The 22,239-nt window shown below is 39.0% G+C and overlaps 1 protein-coding gene across 1 annotated transcript in view; it reads left to right on the forward strand.

Moving 5' to 3' along the window:
• Positions 1–1,255: 1,255 nt before the first annotated feature.
• Positions 1,256–22,239, forward strand: part of LOC150085706 (transmembrane protein 145-like) — an 88,695-nt gene continuing 67,711 nt past the window's right edge. Inside the window, exons 1-2 of the mRNA XM_090374656.1 lie at positions 1,256–1,435; positions 13,063–13,137. Of these exons, the coding sequence (XP_090230782.1) occupies positions 1,256–1,435; positions 13,063–13,137 (255 nt within the window). The remainder of the gene's footprint in view (positions 1,436–13,062; positions 13,138–22,239) is intronic.

The following is a 22,239-nucleotide window of genomic DNA, read 5'->3' on the forward strand; positions in this document are numbered from 1 at the left end:
CCGAAGAGGCCCGGGAAGCCTCAAGGGAGGAAATAGAACGCTCCAAAGAAGAAATATGCTCGTTCTTCTGTTGAATCTCAAGAACCCTGTCCGCAAGCTCCCTGGAGAGGGTCTCCGAAGAAACCTGGGAGGCCTCAAGGGAGGAAAGTGAACGCTCCAAGGAAGAAATTTGCTCGTTCTTCTGTTTAATTTCAAGGACACTGTCCGCAAGGTCAGAAGACACCTGGTCCATTTTGATATACACCTCCTCTAGTTGTCCAATAGAAGTTTCAAGACTCTTTATTTTCACATCTTTAGCAAGCACTTCCTTAACTTTAGAGTCAAGGGCGGTGGAGAGCTTGAGGGCACGATCAAGAGCAGAGTTCTTCTGTTTGTCCAAGGCAGAAAAATTTTCGTTAAGTATATTTAGTTTGTCACATAGATTATTAACATGTCTTTTGACATCATCATAATGTTCACCAACCAAGCAGGCTAAACCTCTAACTTTCTCCAAAACCATTTTTACCAAGGCTATGTCGCCGGTTGACTTACGACGCGTATATAATTTATTACACTTGGCTATATAAAAATCAAATACCTTAAGCATATTCTCTGAGGAGTCAAGAATAATAGTATCCCCAGCACAAACAACCTTAAAAGGAACCGGTGAAGCACCCGGAACATGATGGGAGGGAGAAGATCCCTCAGAAAGTACTTGGAAAACAGCCGAAGGAGCTAAGACGTCAAGATCAGAGGCAGAAGAAGAAGCCATAATGAAAATTCTCTCTTAAAATTAAAATAAAGCTAAAATGGAATGGTTTGAGAAAATTCTTTAAACGTTACCCCACAACAAGTCCCTAAAACAGAAAAGAAAGAACAGTTGGCCAAATTTGGAAGTACTTTGAACAGAATGAACAGAGAAAATTTGACTAAATTTGAGGATTTTTTGAAATCGCCGCTAGGGGGGCGCCACATGTGCCACAAGAAAGAGAAGTATAAGATGTAGTGGAATATCAAATTTGGAACCGATCCGATAAATAGATCAAAAGTTATAGCGATTGAAAGAATTTCGAAAAAATGACAATTTTTGCTGGATGAAAAGAGGGGTTTTCCAACCAGCCTCAGAACTCAGCGAATATTTGACCAAAAGACCTGAAATTGATAGATAAGGTATAAATGTCTGTCTAGTTTAGAATAAGATCCCCCAACAAACGTTTCGGTACACCAAACAGAAGTTATAAGCTATCTTCGGAGATTACCGCCAGGGGGCGCCAAAATGCAAGGATATAGAAAGAGAAACTCTAGAGAAGAAAAACAAAACCAAGATCAAGTCAAAGCACCCCATAGAACCCGAGATATTGACAAAAGAAAATTAATAGCCCAAAGAGCCCAAGACCTTTCCAAAACACCCTACGGACAGCAGATGTCTATAATTAGTAGTCATACACACCTATATGTGTATGACAACAACAATACATAAGAAGATACAGATTTATAATAATGGGTTCCTAATAATTTTTACCAAAGATACATAAATTTAGAAAAAATGGCCGACAAAAAACGGGAAGGCAAATTTAACATATATTTTGATAGCGGTAGAAACTAAATGGCAGCCTCCACTGTAGGCAGCCATGAAAAACTCTTAACAAAGCAGTATGGGAGAAATAACAGACAGCTGCCCCTGCAGATAGAAATGTAACCCCAAAATGACTAAACACGTACACTGAAAATTTTCCCTCCAAAATGAGAATAAGCTGTTTTTATTGGTTCCCAAGTTGGGGAAGACAATATGGCCGTACTTGTAGGATCAGACATAGTGACATAGTGACATAGTGTTTTTTGACAAGCGGCACCGGTGCTTTCGCACAACTCCGCATTTGAATCTCTTGTGAAGTAAGACAGTACAGTACTGTCAAGGCCAGATATCATATGTTAGTGTATGTTCATGTTTGCTTAGTGCGGGTTATGTTGTTCATCTGGCCGCTTAGCCTAGGGTCTGTGGAACACCACAGACTGCTAGTTACCGTCACTGGCACTGGGAGCCGGACCAGGTATGTGGAAAGAGAACTCTGGCTGGCCGACCCTGGGGTTAGCCTGAGCTTCCCAGGGAGAGCCGAGAAAAAAAATAAAATAATAAAATAAAATAAAAAAGAATAATAATAAAATAAAATAAAAATAAAAATAATAAATAATATAAAAAAATAAAAATAATAATAATAAAAAAAAAATTAATAAAAAAATAATAATAATAATAAAAAAATAAAATAAATAAATAAAATAAAATAAATAAAAATAAAAAAATAAATAAAAAAAAAAATTTTTTTTATTTATTTGAAATAAATAAAAAAAATTTTTTTATTTATTTGAAATAGAGGTGCCTATTTCAAAAAAAAAAAAAATTTTTTTTTTTTTTGAAATAGGAGAAGGGGTGAGAGATTGAGGAGAAGAAAGAAGGTAAGCAGAAGAGAGAGGGTGAGGTAGGGTGGGCTCCCCCCTGGGGGGAGCCCACCCTACCTCAGGAAGAAGAGAAAAGGTTGTGAGGTCAAGTGACCCACAAAGTCAGATTGCCTAATAGCATGATCCTGCATTTGAAAGTCAAATGCCAGCCCCACTCCCAGAGGAGTATTTATATGAGTTCCTGCACAAGTAGGAAAATCAGATATTGTCATACACCTTGAAGAGAAGAGGTGCCAGCAAGTGAGTGGGTCCCACAATGGGCAGGGGGCCCAGGGTCAACAATTTAATCTTCTTCATCCAAGGGTGACTTGTAGGCAATGGGCAGTGTCCCACACTGGGACTTGGATAATCTTCTCTTAGGGGATGAGAGGAGGCACATGGATTCATGAAACTCAAGGATTGCTTGGAGTTCTTGTGGCTATTGTAGAAAAGTCCTTTTTGGGTTCGTGGGTTTGTCAGATAGCTTCCTTTGTGAACGTCGAGAGATTCCTGTTAGGTCATGACAAAGATCAATATTCTGTTTGTGTTTTCTTTGATTCCATTCAGGATATGTTCTGTGAATTGAGTTTTGGGTTCATTATAAGATGGGGGTGCGTTGAACAGTTTGCTGTAGGTGAATTTGACGCATTTCAAATACAGTCTGGGCAAAAGTAGTGAAGGCTTTGTAGTTGGTTTCGTCAATTATGTAGAGGTGTTCCTGCCCACTGGGTATATTTCCAGTTTTGGTAATTAGGAGACTTCTGGGTAAATCATAAAGAGGGCAATTATACATGAGGTGAATCCAGTCTTCATTGTCACGGCATGTGCAGAGAGGAGAATCGGTGAGACCCAGGGCATGCAGCTTGGCCCGAAACGATCCATGACCAGTGAGGAAGAACGAGACGTGAAGGCCTGGTGAGTACCACGGAGGAGGTTTTGGTGCAGTTATCATAACTTGTGGAAGAAATCTTTTAGTTGTTTCACCTTTGGTTGTTTGCTCCCAAGATCTTTGCCAATGCTGGAAGAGCTTAGTGTAAATCTGTTTCATTTCGTTTTTTGGATCATTAGCTAGATCGAGTGTTATATCCAGAATGGTGGTGGCAATTCCTCTCTTTATGCGGTATGCAAGGCCGCGACGAATAACCTCCAGGTCCAGAGGAAGAGTGCCTGCTAAGACCTGCAGGGCAGGATTACTGACTGTGCGGCATGCTCTAGTCACAGTGAGTAGGATATTGCGTTGAATTGTATGTAGCTTTGCTTTATTACGTGCAATGATGGCACGAGGGAACCATATGGCTGCACCATAGCACACAGCTGGTAAGAAGATGGTTTTATAAAGTAGCATGAGAGTCCTCCTCTTCAAACCCCAGTCTGCTCTGCTAATTCTTACGATCATGGCAGTATAACAACGTATTTTATTGGAGAGGTAATTAAGATGAGGTAAGAATGTTAATCGGGAGTCAAAGGTTACTCCTAGATATTTTAGTTCTGTTTTGAGTTGCAATGTCTGCCCAGAGATTTTAATTTGGGGTGGTCTTCTTATGTCCAAGGATCCTTTGAGGAGGATTGTCTTCGTTTTTTCCCCAGAGATGACTAACTTGTGGTTGTTTGCCCAATTTTGGAGGATCGTTAAGGCAGGGGAGGCAATTTGCTCAAGCTGAGTTCTAGAATCAGCTTTGATAAGGAGGATGAGGTCATCTGCATAGGCCATGCAGTCCACAGGACCCAAATCCATAAGAAGAAATTCATCTAGTATCAAGTTCCAGAAGTAGGGGCCCAAGAACCGAGCCCTGTGGACACCCTCTAACAACTGGTCGGGAGGTTTTCTGAAAATTTGTTTGAACAGTGACTGAGCGGTTGAAGAGGTAGTTCTGGAGACAGCGGTAGAGGTTGAGTGGAATATTGATTTGACGTAATCTCCTGACAATGCTGGGCCACCAGATGGAATCGAAGGCACCAGCAAAGTCAATGGAAATAGCCAGTAGATATTTTTCTGTGGTTGAGTTTGCTGTGTTGAGCAGATTGTTCATAGCATCTTCAGTGGAGCATCCTGGCTTAAAGCCATACTGCTTTGGAGAGTCTAAGTTGGCTGTCTGGTAGTAGGTGGATAATCTGGATTGAAGCAGCCGCTCCATTACCTTTCCCAAGACCGGGAGAAGAGCAATGGGGCGGTAAGATTTGGGTAGAGTAGGATCTTTATCTGGACCTTTTAGGATGAGTCGAAGCACTGCCTGTTTCCAAGAATCAGGGAAAATTCCTTTCGCAAGGCATTTGTTGAATAGTGCTAATAGGTGGTTTGGGAGATGTGTTGCTGCTTTCTTGATGACCTCAACCTCAATATTATCATGACCAGGGCATTTATTCATTTTTGTTCTGTCAAGTGCTTTGTTCATTTCCTCAGAGGTGAAAGGAGGTTCTATTTTATTGTTGGAGAAGGCCTGGTTGTCTTGTTTAATTTGCTTTTGTTCATCATTGAGGGGACTCTCATCTGTCTGAAGTAGGGCATTCAGAATATTATTCATGGATTCAGCCCATGTGTGTGTTGGATTGCCATCAGGAGTCAGGGTTGCATTTAACATCTCTCCCCTGGGCAGCTTGTTCATAACAATGCGATAAACGACCCCCCAAGGATCTGCGTTACCAGTGGTTGTCACAAGGTTCTGCCAAGACACTTTCTTTTTCTGCCGAATGAGGCTTGTGTAGTCGTTACGATATCTTCTATATGCTTCCCGTAGAGCCTGGACCTCAGCAGGAGGCCAGGAGTCTGTCAGCAATGTGGGCGATAAGACAGGAACTTACGGGAGTAAACAACCAAAAACTTGCCACTCACTACATACAAACATGTCTTGTTCCCATTCCCATGTATGCCTCGACGATCTGGTCCTCTGCTTCCCTCACTAACATCAAAAAATTCATGGGTATCGAGTACTGGATTTTAAGGTGGTTGAACCGTGTTAATGGCCTCCCTTTCACCATCTCGAGATCAATCATGTATGCTAACCTCGGTTGCACCCCTTGGAATCAGTTGCTGATTACAGGAAATCTGTGTAATCTCTGTCAACTCCTCACCGATCGCTTTGACGCTCCAAAAGTCCATAATCTTGTTGCAGGTCCTAGGCTTTCCCGCGTCCTTTGCAATAGTTCATGGATTCCCCTAAGAAGCTTATTACAGAATTTAACTATGCTTAGAAGATGTTTTCCGTCTAACATCCTCCAAACGTACAACACCCTGAAGATTGATCCCCACAAGTTCTGTGATGAGAAAGCGCACAGATCTGAGAAGATACAGGACATGTACCACCACATACAACTGTAGAAGTTTCCTGATTATCTCCTTCAGGATGGAATCTCCCATGAACTCTACTTTGCTGAAGAATTAATTTGTTTTAAATCATTATGTGTTTTGTATGTATATGTATTGGCTGTATGTGCACACATTAGGACGCGTATGTGTTTATATGTCTCTACCTTTTGCTCGTGTCACTGTATATATTTTTATCCGCTATATTTGCTCACTTTAGATGTTTGTTGGATAAAGAAACTAATGTTCATAATATTATATAGAAACTGTTTCTATAAAATAGAAATAATAATAATATGTGTAATTTATGTACGACTTCTATGTTTGCTGTCTAAGTCAAAATGTACAAATGGATATAGGCACCCTCCTAGCTGAAGGCTGTTCAGGGGTGAAGCATATGGAATAAATTGAATAATAAATAAATAAATAAATAAATAAAGATGGCAGACACAGTGGATCAAATACATTGTGGATAGCAAGAGCCTATGTTAATTAAAAAGTGAACAAATAGCAAGAGAAAAAAAGTCACCAGTCACCCAGCAGTCCAGAACAAGACTCAAATCACTTGTACACCCCAGATTTGGGGGAGAACAAAAGTTTTATCTAAATAGTTTAAGCTGACAATTACAAAACAACAACTTTTTATGGCATTAAGCAGGAATTAACGTTAATATTACCAGTAGATATATGAGAATTGAAATAGTTATTTCAACTCAACCCCTTAATTGTCAGCTTTCAAACAAACACCATTCCACTCACCCGAACTTTAAATTTCTGATATACATATTCTTGAACATAGGGATATCAAAGAAATGCTAAAAATAGATATAAACCACAGAGAAAAAACTCAGCTACACACATAAGCCACTAGTATGACGTCACTCTGATAAAGACACTATTGGGGCACCCTCCCCAGTGAAGTACAAAGTACCAGCGTGGCCTCAGCGTAGTAATCGGTGCCTCTCTATGATCCTGCTGCCAGCAAAATGGTGACCAGTGTAGTCTGGAAAACAAATAGTTTGCTAATATCCCAGAGAAATGTTAAAAGTTTCTCACATAGGGAATCCTCAAGTAAAGTTCTTTCGATGGGTACACTTATTTAACTAGATTGCACATTTTACGCTACTAATTAAGCATAGAAATCAGGAGCACGAAATAACGTGTCAACTCACAACGGTGGCCATATTGACAATCGTTGCTTCGTAAAAGTGTAGCGTTGGGTTGCTGCAGTCCTATGTATATAGTGTCTGGCTTTTTGCCGCAGGGCCCCCTAGTGGGACCCCACATTTCTCGCCACTACCTCTGGAAGGTAAGCCAGGCAGTCTCATATTCTCTGGCTGCTCTGCCATGGATCACCTGAGTTACCTAAAAGACCGAAAAAAAAAAATTACAGTTTATGATAAAGTGCCGGGGAGAGTGAAAATATTAAAGTATCAAGGATGTAGACGAAGGCGTTCCCAAATGTCAATGTAGACAAGCTCCATCAGGCGAAGAGGGGGGGGATGGAGTGGCATTAAAAGTAAATGTGCTAGGATGCACAGTCTATATCGCCATCTGGCGGAGGATGTGAATTCAAGCTTAATGTTGGTCAGGCCCGCGAAATCAGTGGAATTCCCATGATCAGGAGAAGTCATAACAAGGCGAAGGTTATAGTCGAGTGGTTGTCGTTGTCTCAGTTGGTGGATGTCTCGTTCCGTTGTTAGGCATATTCCAGTGATTGTATCACAGCAGGAAATATAGATAACACTGCGCGGGTAGCAGAGTGGTATCGTCACCGTCCAGGCGCAGATAGCAAGGTCCCCCCCCCCCCCAGATATTGGGTTTTTTCCGTCCAGCAAAACAGGCAAATCGACCAGAGAACACGCGCAATTTACAGACACAATTTCGGGTTAATGTAATCAATTACGGGAAACCCTAATATAATAATTTAATTTAAGTAGGAATGTACAATTATTTCAGGCTGGTTTCAAGTCAGGTTCCTCGATGAGGATATTTAGAGCCGTGACACAAAAGGGTTGCCGGTTCTGGTAATTGGGTGCTGCTTGCTTGTTGTCGAAATTATGGTCCCGGGTTTCAGAGTGGGACGTCCCTGCTTGAAGATTCTCAGGAAGTTGTGGAGATTGGTTTTGTCCCTATATATTAGTCCCTTTATTGCTGTGGGAAAGTTCTGCTTTTGGAAAAGAGATGCTGTGTAAATTTTTAAAATGCTTTGTAGTTTTCTTCATTATCCAGTAGACACTGTTCCTGATCTCTAGGGAGGTAATGAATTTGTGAGATGAGTATACACCGGAGATCCTGGTACAGGGAGCATTCTTTATAACAATGACATTTACACCTTCATTCATTTTACTAATCTCTCTCTCTCTCTCTCTCTCTCTCTCTCTCTCTCTCTCTCTCTCTCTCTCTCTCTCTCAGAGCCTGATAAACCTCAATCAGGCCTCATCTGAGATACCTGGTTGCCAAGCTCTGTAGCTCACATAATCGGAGTCTTTCCTCATACTCTCGTCCTTCTGCCGATCTGATCATTTCGAGTTGCCTGTCTTTGGGCCTTTTCAAGAAGCTCAATGTTTTTGTTCAAGTGAAGTCTCCATACATAAAGGAACCACTAGGTGGCAGTGATCACAGTGTACTGATGTGGAATTTACTTAAAGATTTAATTACCATCAGGGGTAAAGGAAAGGGTTTTTTTCTTCCGTAAAGGTGAGTACAGTGGTCCCAGACAGTTTTTAAATTCTGTATAGTGGGATCAACTGATGATGTTACCAACAGCAAATTCTAAGTGGGAAGCATTCAAGAAATTAATCGTGGAAGCTACTAAAAGTTTCACATCTATTAAGAATTATTGTTCAAGGTTTAGACCTATATGGTTGTCAAATGAACTAATGAGATTTGTGGCAGAGAAGAAAAATTCATGGGATGCATATAAATTATGCATTTTTGGGGGGTTACTATTCCTCAAGCGTAAAACCTTGCATTTAGCTGCCATTTCTCTGACCACCTTTGAAGTCTATTCAAGTGATCCTGAAGGAGCGCCGGTTGACACTGATCATTAACGACTAAACCAATCTTTATGTTCTCTGCAAATTTTGACATCACGCCTTTTTATAACATTCTTCCACTGACCGGAAATCCTATCAATATTTTAGCTAATGATAGCACATTGCATTCTACCTTCCAGTTTGAGGAAACTTGCCCTGCACAAACAGCTTCTACTTCTCGAATATGCACTACCAATTCCTTAAATGCAATTGTCCAGGTAATTGTTCAGTAGGGAAAATATAACTTAGTTGATTTCAATTCTTCTAAAATTCAGTTCTGACTTATTCTTATAACTCACAAAAAGGATTCTTCTGCTCCTATGCTTATCTTTCATGACACAGATTTTTAGACAAGATCACATATCTCTATTAGGGATTTCTCTGACTTCTACCCTTTCTCTTAGCACAAGCACATCACAACTATTGCTTCCTCTGCCTCCAAAAAACTGAGTTTTCTCTTCCGCTCGCAGCGTCACTTTTCTCCCAAACTGCTGCTCACTCTATACAAATCCAAATTCGCCCGACTACTGAAAATTGTCTCCCACATCTGGAGCAGTACCTCTAAAACCCTATGGAAGCTTGTAGACTCCATTCCAAGACGACAGTTAGGTTAATTAATGACCCATCTCTAATAAAGTCTCTCCACTCTGTGCCTTACAGACGTTCTGTTTCTGTTGCATGCCTTTTCTACAGATACTTCCATGGCCACTGTTCTGCTGAATTAGTTTCTATAATTCTTCGTAATTTGCCGCAATCACTCAATTGAAATTAATTATTATTATATTAGGGCCAGCCGTAATTTCTTACATATACCCGTTTATATATTATGTCTGTAAATTGCGTGTGTGTACTCTGGTCGTTTTGCCTGTTTTGCTGGACGAAAACCCCCCAGTTTCTGGGAGGGAGAACCTTGCTATCTACGCCCGAGACCGACTAAAAAAAACCATTAAAGTTCCTCGCGTCATCGACGGGATTCACACCCCACACCCGGGCCTTTTTCACCCGGTGTGGGTAGAACGGTCAACATACCACAACTAACCACGCAGACGCCGCAACCACTCAAAAAGAAAAAAAAAACTCAGCTCCTTTTACACTCCAACTTCCAACTCCCAGAATCAACATGCTAAAATACCGTGTATTGGCTGAAGTTTATATAAAATACTCGCCAATGCTCCTACTACAGGGTGTTCCACGTAAAACCGGCCCGCCTCATACTGGTGTGATATTCATTTTTGAACAACTCCCGCGCGAATTTGTTCAAAGAATGAATTTTAGCCAAATCATTTCAGTTTGTATTGCTCAACATACAGTGGACGTTTGGCGTTCGTAAGTGTGTGAGAGTATCGTCAAGAATACCATATTCTGTGCAAGAAAGAATTTGTATAGTGGAAGCCTATGTACGTACTGGCTCTTTTAAGAAAAAGGGAATTGTGTTCTGAGATCTTTCTTATTGCTGCCATCTCAGCTAAGAGTACTATTCAGTGTTTACTTGCAAAATGGCAGACAACATGTTTCGTTGTAAACGCACCGGAAAACGTCTACCTTCTGTTAGGACTCCAGAGGTGGTGTTGAACATTAAAAAAGAGAATTTTAGCTGGCCCCGGAAAATCTCTCAGGAAATTGTTGCAACAAACTGGAGTGAAACCAATTTCTTGTTTTCGTGTACTTCATTACCTGAAATTGAAACTCTATCGAGTGACGTGTGTACAAGAATTACTGCCACCTGATGCAGCAAAACGTCTGAATTATTATGAGTGGCTCCTTAAGAAGATTTCAGACGGTGAACTAGACCCACTGCTTTATTTCGTGAGTGATGAGGCATGGTTCCATCTTTCTGGTACATGTGAATTCTCATAACACTCGATACTGGTGTGCCGAAAATCTTAACAACTTACATCAGAAACCGTTTCACGACCAGAAAATCGGGGTACGGTGTGCAGTTTCTGACCATCGAATTGTCGGCCCAATATTTTTGACACTACATGAACACAGCAGTTTATCTTCAGATTTTTGAGAACTTCTACATTCAGTTAACAGAACACGAGCGTGAAAACTGTTACTTTCAACAGGACGGCACCAAATGTCACATGTCTCGTGAATCACTAGCCCGTGTTCATGACAGTTTCACAGAAGAACGCACATTTGGCCAAGGATTGGGGCCGCCGCATTCTCCAGATTTGTCCTCGTGTGTCTTTTACCTGTGGTGATATTTGAAAGGAAGAGTTTATGAGCAGAACCCCCACACAATAAATGAACTGAAAGTCAGCATTCGAAGAAATATCGAGGCTATCGAAATCACTGTTTTGCAGCGGGTGACCTTGAATATGATTACACATGCACAAAAGTGTATCGATGCACAATTACATCATTTCCGGCATCTCTTATAACTGTGTGTACATTCGGAGAGAATAAATAAAGTTACTTTTGACTGAGTTTTTTTGTGTTTATCTCATTTTACTCCTATCTAGATTTCTCTAATTATTATGCCAATGACTGGAGCCGGTTTTACGTGAAACACCCTGTATCATGATCTCGAACAAAATTTTCATGATGAGGGTCATCAGTGATAGTATAGAGGTTTCACTACTCATCACACTTTTGAAGTCTAGGTACGATTTCCGTTGATGACTGGAGGAGTTTGTACAAAACTTTAATTTCATGAGGAGGGAATGGGGTTTTCCCTCGAGTTATCCGGGTTTTTCAATCCACAAAACGTGGAAAATCAACCTGTGAACACACACTTCTGCAGACATAGACTTATTACGCACTGGCGCAATACGGCCTAAGCTGCTGGTGCGCCGAAAACCGAAAAACAACATGTTTAGGAATATCAATTCATGTCTGACTATAAACAAAACAGGCGTGGCCACATGGAGCAGTATTCATTATTAATGGACTAAATTATAGTCACAATGTTTACATACTGTTCTGTATTCAAAGAACGCACCATATCCGCTTTACCCGCGAAGAGCATTTATCGGTAACATTCCGTGGTTTTCCATTGCGTGCACGGAATCGATACAGAATAACGTCCAAGAAATGTCAAGTTTATGTTGTAGATATATATACTCTTTTATGAAAACCCCAAACACGAAAGCTATTAAAACCTATAGTACTTAGTACCGTGCGTGGGTTGAAGGTTGAGAGGATAAAAGAAGGTAGTTTTTGACTTGAATTTCTCCTGAATTGTTATTTTCAGGAAATGTATGTGAGGGAAGGTTGTTTCAGAAATCAGAAGTAGGAGCAATAAATGAGAAGAGAAAAAGTTGCCTCTTCAAGTATAGAGTTGGACAGTGAATGGAGGTTGACTAGTCGTTGTGTGTTCAGACTGGTTTGCGAGAGGGTGGAGATTTACAGATGGAAATTCAGAATAAGTGCCCATGGAAGTATCTACAGTAAAAGCATGCAGCATAAACGGAACATCTATGAGAGAGAGAGAGAGAGAGAGAGAGAGAGAGAGGAGGGACTTTAATAAACGGGCCATTAATTAACCTGACTTCCCTTTTTAAATGAAGTGAAGAAACTTGAGAGAGGTTTTGGGTGCATCCCCAGATATCGAAATAATATTCCGTGGTAGAATGCATTTAAAGTTTGTAGAGAGTGAGGATTTGTTTATAAGAAAATTAATACTAAGAGCGAAGGAAAAAACCCAGTTAGTTTTTTTGCATAGGAAGCAATATTTAAGATATGCTTATGCCAAGTGAGCGAGATTAGAAGTTTAGAGGCGATTAGAAGCGAGATTATAAGATTATAAGGGTATTTCAGCTGTTAGAGATATGTCATCGTGTATAGAAATCCAAGAGTCATGGAAGATCAGAATAGAGGCAGTAGACTCTTTTTTTGCGAGAATTAAGAGAGGACTAAATTTTAGAATAATTTAATTTAACTAAGTTTTCTTCGTCCCATTGGAGATTTAGCCGGAGATTAGCATTTAAGAAACTGGTGGTGAATATTAAGATCATAGTTCAAGATAACTTTAGCATTCCAAAAAGCTCAATTAATACTGATCTCTTAAAATGTAATAAAATCTAAGATTTCCTCTAGCATTTATTATAGATCAATCTAAATATATATACTTATTAAAATTCTGTTTCTTATATTTTTGCAATGACGGTTGTGTACATAGGGATTTGATTATTTCAATCTAATCGTCTCTCAGTAGTGATTAGATTGACATAATCAAAGTCCTCTTCTTTCCTCTTGCTTGGAGAAAATAATTCTGCTCTCTTGAGACTTATTTATTTTGTGCCTTTTCCTGTTGTATCATTAAACGATACTAATTTACTACATCATTTTTGATTTTTATAGAACTGGGTCTTTCTAGCACGCTTCTGCTTCCTCTCAAAAATCGGAGTGTTCACATACGACATCGAATATCCAGTTGTGAGTATCATTTTGCCATTAAAGCTATTAAAAGTCAACGATAAATAGCAGTAAAATATTTTATTACTTCCTTATTCCGTTTGCTTAATTTTATTATGTTTATGATTGTAATCAATAAATATTTTTAACAAATATTCAACAACGTTAGTTCGATGATCACATATCTCTTCAGTTACTGTTTCTCAGAAATAATCAAGTTTATAATGTGTAAATTTATAAAAATAAAGAGAGGTGAACCGGCTCCAATAGTTATCATCCCGTTTCTGTTATGAACGTCTTGGAGAATCACATATTTAGACCAAGTAGTAAATTTGTTGCAAAAATTAAGAGAATTAATTTCTAACTAATTGATTAATTAACTGGAAATAATTTAATCTAATTTTTGAAGTAGTCTCACTAGTTTTGACATAGACGGCTGATATACTATACATGTAATAAATTTTTTTACACTTTGTGAAACATTTTCGAACATCACAATGATGTAAGACTTAAAATATATCTGCGTATCTATTTATGTAAAAATGGGTTTTCCTCATTTGTTTCAGTGTTTTCCATCAGACATTTTATTTGCCAATAAATGTATATATGCACTGTCCTACCATTAATATCTGGACACTTACATATCTACAAATAGCGTTTATTTACAGGAAGACTAATAACGTATGCTGAAACCATTAGCCTTTCTTATGTCTTCTAGCTTCTTTGGAACACCCTCTGCCATTTTCTTTTTCTTTTCTTTCTTTTTTTTAAATATCCTCCGATATTTTCCAACGTTCGACATTCAAAGTGACAACTAGTTCGGCTCTGTTTTCTGAGCCATCCCCCTCATACGCACCCCACAATCAATTTCATCCCAGAAGTTCTCTATAGGACCAGGGTCAGAGCTCTGGGCTGACTGGTCCAACTTTTCGGCAATCATGTCCTCACACCAATCCGTCACATGTCGAGCAGTATCACATGGAACGCTGTCCTGCTGATACAGGTAGGGTATTTCCCCGACGCTACCACAACGTAGATAAGGCATTATTGTCCAGGTTGTCGAGATAGACCTCAGCATTCGTGGTTTTGTAAAAAAACACCAATGATCTTATGACAACCCATGGAAAACAGCCCATACTATCGCTCTACCTCGCCCAAACTTCTATGTGGGGACAATTCAGTTCGGAAAGTAGCATTCTCCGGACATAACAACGTCATTCACAATCACAGGCCAGGCGTTCACAAAAATAAAACAGATAACGCACCTGATTCCGATATATCCACATCGAGATTCGAGTTATCACGTGTCAGGTGAGGGAATTTTGATAGGGCTGAAAATAAATTATGATTCTACAGTTACAAGACCATGAAGATTCTGAGTGTAAGATTTTGAGGAACGACAATGAAAGATGGCTGGAAGATGGACATTTGAATGAGAGTTATGGTGATGCCACAAAAAAAAAAAAAAAAAAAAAACCTAGAAAGGCATATTATTCTATACAATTGGTCATTGGTAGAGCGCTGAAAGTCAAGGTCAAGTTCCTGGACATCTGAGCCGGAAGTAAAAAAAAAAAAAAGGTAAGCTGCAGCCATTATCCAACCACTGCAGGATGGAAGCCTCCTCAACAATTCATGTTGAGGGAAACGATCCGTAATATGCCACGCTGGTGCAGTGCGGGTTGGCAGATCGACCGTATTTAGCAGTCAGGGGCTTGAACTAGTGACTACTCAAAAAACGTGTCTACTGAACTCCCGCTCCTGACCACTCGCAAACCTGACCAAACTTCCCAGATATTGACTGGATTGGTTGTGGGTTGGTCGCTCGAACACTAGCAAGGCTTTTGTGGATTTATTGGATGATTCCTTCTACAGTAGCATGTTCGAAAAGCATGCAGAGGGAGTAATACCCTTGATCTGATTATCAGCAGTGATAATTCATGCATTAAGAATTTACAGATAAATGAACCACTGGGTGGCAGTAATCACAGTGTACTGATATGGGATTTACTCAAATAGCTAACTACCATCATGGATAAAGAGAAAGGTTTTTGCTTTCGTAAAGGTGACTTCGGTTGTCTGAGACAGTTTTTAAATTCAATACAGTGGGATCAACTGATGATGTTACCAATAGAAAATTCTAAATGGGAGGAATTCAAAGAATTAATCTTGGAAGCTATTAGGCTTTTCATACTAACTAAGTAATACTGTTCAAGAATTAGGCCTAAATGGTTGTCAGATGAACTAATGAGATTCATGGCAGAGAATAAAAATGCATGGAATGTGTATAAATTAACAGGCGACACAGAAGCCTATGGTAGACATAAGCTAATCTGTAATCAAGTCATAAAGGAGGTCTGCCAAGCTAAGGCAGATTACGAGAAATCTTTTGCAAAGTTTGCAAAGAAAAACAGCAAAGACTTCATTACTTATGTAAATTTAGAAGGAAGGGGATGTACCAGATTGGTCCCCTTGATATCGATAGTTCAACTGTTGACGATCCTTCTCAGGTACCTAACAAACCGAATAAATATTTTGTATCTGCATTTACATATGAGAAATTATACCTGGGGTGAATGGAATCTATCCAGCTATATTAAGAGAAACAAAAAAGGAAGTAACCAAACCCTTAACCACAATTATGACAACATCCTTGGATTCAGGGGAGGACTACACGGATTAGAGATGGGCACAATTCACAAAGGTGGATCAAAGGGTGACGCGAGTAATTACAGACGTGTTAGTTTAACTTCTGAATGGCAAAATAATAGAGTCGCTGGTTAAAGAACCAATGCAAGATAATCTAGACAAGACAGCAGTAATAATTCAGAAACAGAATGGATTTGTTAAGGGAAAGTCTTGTCTGACCAATTTGATTCGATACTATGATGTAGTTACAATGAAAATGGATGCAAACCATCAAAACGAGTTTACGGATACCTTCAAAAATGAAAAAACGTTTGCGGACCCTTATTTATATATATATATATATATATATATATAAGTGTCACCAATGAAAGTCAAATAAAATAAAAATAAAAATAAAAATAAATATAGATGGAGAAGTTATTAAACACAAAATGCCGAGCCTAGTTGAAGAAAAAAGAGAAAAAGAATGTTAAGAACCTATATAAAAAAAAAAAAAAAATAAGTAGAATTAAATCTGAATTAATGCCGAATTAGCAGGCCAATCATATGTACAAAAGCTGAAAGAAAAAGAGGGGAGGGTAACAGAGATAAAAATTATAAAATAAAAATTAAAGAATTAAAAATTAAAAATTAAAAATTAAAAATTGGTACATAGACCAGGTATTTCATCAGGGGGCTACACCTGATCATGTACCAAACACTGTGTTTCTATGCAAACTCATGCTGATGGAGACGCTATAGAAATGAAATGGATATAAATTTTTTTTTTTTTTTTTAATTTTTTAAATCTCCAGAAACATGAGTGAGGTAGCTCCAACGCAGTGTATTTAGATTAATAAATTAAGTAACGTAGTGTATTTAGAAATAAATTGAGTCGATAGTATGTAAGAACGCAAACGCAGTGTGTTTAATTTAATAAATTAAGTAGAAAGTGTGTAAGAACGTAAGTTTAAATCAAAAGTATGTAAGTTAAATAATAATGAATAACAAGGTAGCGGTATAGAAAAAGGAAGCAATGCAAGGTAGGGGAGGGAAAAGAAGTTAAAAATATAGAGGCGAAGATAGTGAGAATGTCCGAATCACCCTCGTATTACACTAATAGTTCAACGGACGGAAAAACGAAGATCAGAAAGTAGAAAAATGTAAAGAGAAGGAAAAGAGTTTAAAGGATACTAGGCAAGCTGGGTGTGTAAGTACCCAACCTCATAGAGAGGGCCTTGGCTGTGAGAGTGTTAGTAGAAGTGGAAATTAATACCGCTAGCTTGTAGTGTATATTTTGAGTGAAAGACATGAAATACAATAAAAAATATGAAGAGGAGAAAAATTAAATACCTATGATATTTGGCAGAAATAAGTTGAGTGAAATATAATCAAGAAATGAAGATATAAATTTGCGATCATGAGTAATAAGATACAATTATGCGAATATGATTAATAAGAATGGAATGTAAACAGAGGGAAAACTATGACACGATGTTCGTGTTCTTTCACTTCCTAAGTTTTTCTTTTCATTTTTCGTAATTTAATATCAATATTTATTTATGTCCAATCTTATTTTCTTTATTTTATTTTAACCACAGAGGGCTCCCATAGTTCTTCTCTTCTGAGCAACTCCACCATCGTTGTCATAGTTTTCCCTCTGTTTACATTCCATTCTTATTAATCATGATCGCAAATTTATATCTTCATTTCTTGATTATATTTCACTCAACTTATTTCTGCCAAATATCATAGGTATTTAATTTTTCTCCTCTTCATATTTTTTATTGTATTTCATGTCTTTCACTCAAAATATACACTACAAGCTAGCGGTATTAATTTCCACTTCTACTAACACTCTCACAGCCAAGGCCCTCTTTATGAGGTTGGGTACTTACACACCCAGCTTGCCTAGTATCCTTTAAACTCTTTTCCTTCTCTTTACATTTTTCTACTTTCTGATCTTCGTTTTTCCGTCCGTTTAACTATTAGTGTAATACGAGGGTGATTCGGACATTCTCACTTTTCTTATTCTCACTATCTTCGCCTCTATATTTTTAACTTCTTTTCCCTCCCCTACCTTGCATTGCTTCCTTTTTCTATACCGCTACCTTGTTATTCATTATTATTTAACTTACATACTTTTGATTTAAACTTACGTTCTTACACACTTTCTACTTAATTTATTAAATTAAACACACTGCGTTTGCTTTCTTACATACTATCGACTCAATTTATTTCTAAATACACTACGTTACTTAATTTATTAATCTAAATACACTGCGTTGGGGCTACCTACTCTTGTTTCTGGAGATTTAAAAATTAAAAAAAAAAATAATAATAATAATTTTTATATCCATTTCATGTTTTTTATATCCATTTCATTTCTATAGCGTCTCCATCAGCATGAGTTTGCATAGAAACACAAAGTACATGATCAGGTGTAGCCCCCTGATGAAATACCTGATCTATGTACCAATTTTTAATTTTTAATTCTTTAATTTTTATTTTATAATTTTTATCTCTGTTACCCTCCCCTCTTTTTCTTTCAGCTTTTGTACATATGATTGGCCTGTTAATTCGGCATTAATTCAGATTTAATTCTACTTAATTTTTTTTTTTTTTTTTTTTTTATATAGGTTCTTAACATTCTTTTTCTCTTTTTTCTTCAACTAAGCTCGGCATTTGGTGTTTAATAACTTCTCCATCTATATTTATTTTATTTTACTTTCATTGGTGACACTTATTTATATACATGTATCCTGTTTTGCTGCTTTGCGCATTCAGGTACACGTACTGTTTTTCCTTGCTTTTTCCTTTTTTTTTTTTTTTCCTTCCACTTCTTCGTTTTCATATTTCATATATATATATATATATATATATATATGTGTGTGTGTGTGTGTGTGTGTGTGTATAAATGGGCTTTCAATGTAACTCTTTAAAAAAAAAGTTTAAAGAATCACATAGAAAAGAGTAAACAGTAGATGAAATGGTGGTTTCGGTGAAAGCAAGTTTAATAAAATAAATATGACAGATGCACCTAAAAGCGCAAAGCAGGCTTAAAAGATGCAAGAGTGCATGTAATTTTTATTAATATTAAATTAAATTAAGTAAGTATAAATGGATGTGAAAGTTACACAAGGCGCCAGTAACTATAAGGATGAGGAAAATAGAAAAAGAAAGAGAAGTAGATTAGTGAAAGGTGAAAGAATGTTCATTCACCTTTCACTAAGGGCAAGTTGCTGCAGAGAGTGGGGGATAGTCTCGGCATGCAGACGCAATAATTCGAGCTCCTGATATTTTGTTTAATTTAAGTGCTTAAAGTGCCTCATACTTCTGGAATTATGTTCTCCATAGACAAGTTTAGAAGAGGATTCCGTTGGTGAGACTTTTTTTTGGTGTTTTCTGGGATCTTTCTGCTAGATCTTAACGTTAATTATTCAACGTCTTTGTCAATGGTTAGGTCGCCATGCCGCCATTGGCAGGAAATTGAAGAGAGCAGTTTTCGGTCTTTTCGGAGCTGCCACGCTAATATCTAGCAAATTGTGACTGGGGAGGGGACCACCCGCTGTGTGTCAGCAATTGTCTGCTTACGTTGCCTAGTGATTGTCGCTTAACAAGGTCAAGAATAACGTCACGTGGCGACAAGGTTAGGGATTATACTCCTCCACCCTAATTGCACTTTTCTCCTCTTATGCCCATAGGCACAACGTCTCTGAAACTTTTCGCCTGATTTAAACTAACTTTACCATGTTTTCTGTGTGTTCCCCACACGTCTACAAACTTTTTGTGGCAGATGTGAAACTTCCCCCGGGCTTATCCTGCAAGAAAATGAAGACTGACATCGTATTTATCGTCCCCAAAAACTTCTAATAATAATAATAATAAAAAAAAAAAAAAAAAAAAGACCTTGTTCTGTTAATTTAGAGGTTTTTCCGCTTGAACTTTTCCTATTTTTTCCCACGTGAACAGAAGGCTACAGCCCAATACCGGGTTCCTGTTTATCATAGAGACTTGCTTCAACCATCATTTTGCTACTTTTTAGGAGAATACTAACGGCGACCCGATTATCTGGAAACCCCTGTTTTCCGTTTTTCGAAAATCATGTCCACTGCAGACTATACTATCATTGATGAATGCCAGGACTTTACTCCTGAAACTATCCAAACTCTAGGCCTACGGGGTGATACTGAGGCCTCCAGGCCTACTCCAGCCTCCAAGAAGCGTAATAAAAAATCATTTCCGAAATCAGAAATGGAAACCAGATCCCAAAGTGAACGAAAGGAACTACAAGACCGATCTTCCCAGCAAGGAGAAAATGATGATGAAGAGACACCACTGGATCCCACTCTGCCTGAGGGTCCCGTTTTAGAGCAGGTTCTCTACCTGAGAACTGCACTAGAAACTTTAATGAAGACAACCAACAGCAGAGTCAGTACAGCTCTGCGCGCAGACATAGTTTCCCTATGGACGAAGTTGGAAACCATTTTACTTACAACGCACCTCGAACGCGAGAAAGCAGTGGCTAAACTCGAGGCATATCTTGACGGTAGGGATAGTCAAATGCAACAGCGCGCCCCTAATTATGCAGACACGCTGAGGATTCCCAGTAATGCTGAACAAACAACTGAATCAGAAAACTCAACCAAAAGGAAAACTCTCCTACAAAAACCACATCTGGTAATTGTTAGATCTACTTCCACAGAAGATCATCACACAAGTGAGGAAGTAAAAAATATAGTGGTCGCAAATTTAGCAGAAGACCTGAAAATGGCAAAAATTAAATCTGTGCGTAAGACACGTAATATTGGTGTCATCATTGAAACTGAGACGAAAGAAGAAGCTAACAAAATCATTAGTAACCCCAAAATACAAACACTTGGCCTACAGGCTGCACCCCCGAAAAGAAAGGGGCCCAGCATAATAATTTATGATACCGAAAAGGACCTAACCCCAGCAACGCTCCAGGATGAACTATACAGAAGAAACCTCCAGCAGGACCACCCAGATGTTGAACCAAATGACCTCGTTTTCCCGAAATTCCAAAAAAATGCCAGAGTGGGAAATTCTACCAACTGGGTAGTGGAGCTTTCCCCCGCAGCCTGGAGAACAATAAGTCAACAAAATAGAGTGTTCATAAATTGGGGCAGTCACCGCTTCAAGGAGCATGTGGCTGTCCCCAAATGCTACAAGTGTTGTCGTTTTGGACACACGACACACACGTGTACCCAAGCTCAACCCACATGTGGACACTGTGCTGAGAGAGGCCACGACTTTAACTCGTGCACTAAAAAAGAAGACCCACCCACTTGCGCAAACTGCAAATCAATGAAAATGCAGGCAGATCATTCCATCCGGGACAATAAATGCCCTGTCTACACAAAAGCTAAGAGCACATGCCAACTAAGGCTCGATTATGGGGACTTACCTTAAACCATTTAATACTACCACTGTAAAATTTGCACAAATTAATGCCCAGCGAGCTAAAGCAGTCGCAGCGCAGTTGAGGAAAAAGGCAGATGAGGAGAACCTCGATATCCTCTTTCTTCAAGAGCCATATTCGCATAGTAAGGCAGTCAGAGGGTATCCGTTGGCTTATAAGATCGTTCAAGTGGACGGGGAGACCCCATGGGCGGCTATTCTGGTCAGAAACTCTGATCTCACTGTTACCAAAATACCACATTACTGCCTTCCCTGGGCAGCCTGTGCCCATATCATCACCCCTTTGGGGGAATTTTACGCAGTTTCTCTCTACTCGCGGCCGGGGGAGGATATTCTCCTGATTATTAGATACTTACAAAGCATCTCTCTGGAATTCCCAAATGCAAAAATCATCGTTGCCGCCGACGTAAACTGCAGGTCGCCAGCGTGGTTCAGTGAAACTCAAGATAGACGAGGCACAAACAACGGACAAAGACTGGAAGAATATCTTTCAAACAGTTCTTTCTCAATTCTCAACCAACCAAATAACCTACCGACCTTCTCTAGTACAATGTGGGAAGCCACAATTGATATCACCCTGGCCACAAGATCCGTTGCACAACACCTTTCATCCTGGACAGTTAGAGAAAGCTGGACCACTTCGGACCACCGTGTAATAACTTTCCAACTACACCGATCAGTAAGCCGACAACCAATTATGAGGCAAACTCTACATAGATTTGCAATTGACAAGGCAAACTGGCAGGAATTTAAGGATTCACTGATCATGGCCGCCCACTCTCTCAGCACAGTTGGACTGAACCCAGACCAGCACCAAAAGGCAATTGTAAGCCTAGTCACTGACAGCTCAATTAACTCTATTAAACGGAAGAAACCTTCTCTTGGAGCCGTACCTTGGTGGTGCCCAGAGCTCCAACAACTGCGACGGGAGGTTTACACCCGACGGAAAAATTTTCAACGCGCAAGACGGACATGGCCAGAAGCGGAAGTAGAGTATCTCAAGCAGCAGTACCGAACGGCAAGAAACGAATACACAGCCCTGATTAAACAAAGGAA

Source organism: Mastigoproctus giganteus, chromosome 5 (assembly GCF_048544385.1).
Source record: "Mastigoproctus giganteus isolate SK-2022 chromosome 5, ASM4854438v1, whole genome shotgun sequence".
Taxonomy (NCBI): domain Eukaryota; kingdom Metazoa; phylum Arthropoda; class Arachnida; order Uropygi; family Thelyphonidae; genus Mastigoproctus; species Mastigoproctus giganteus.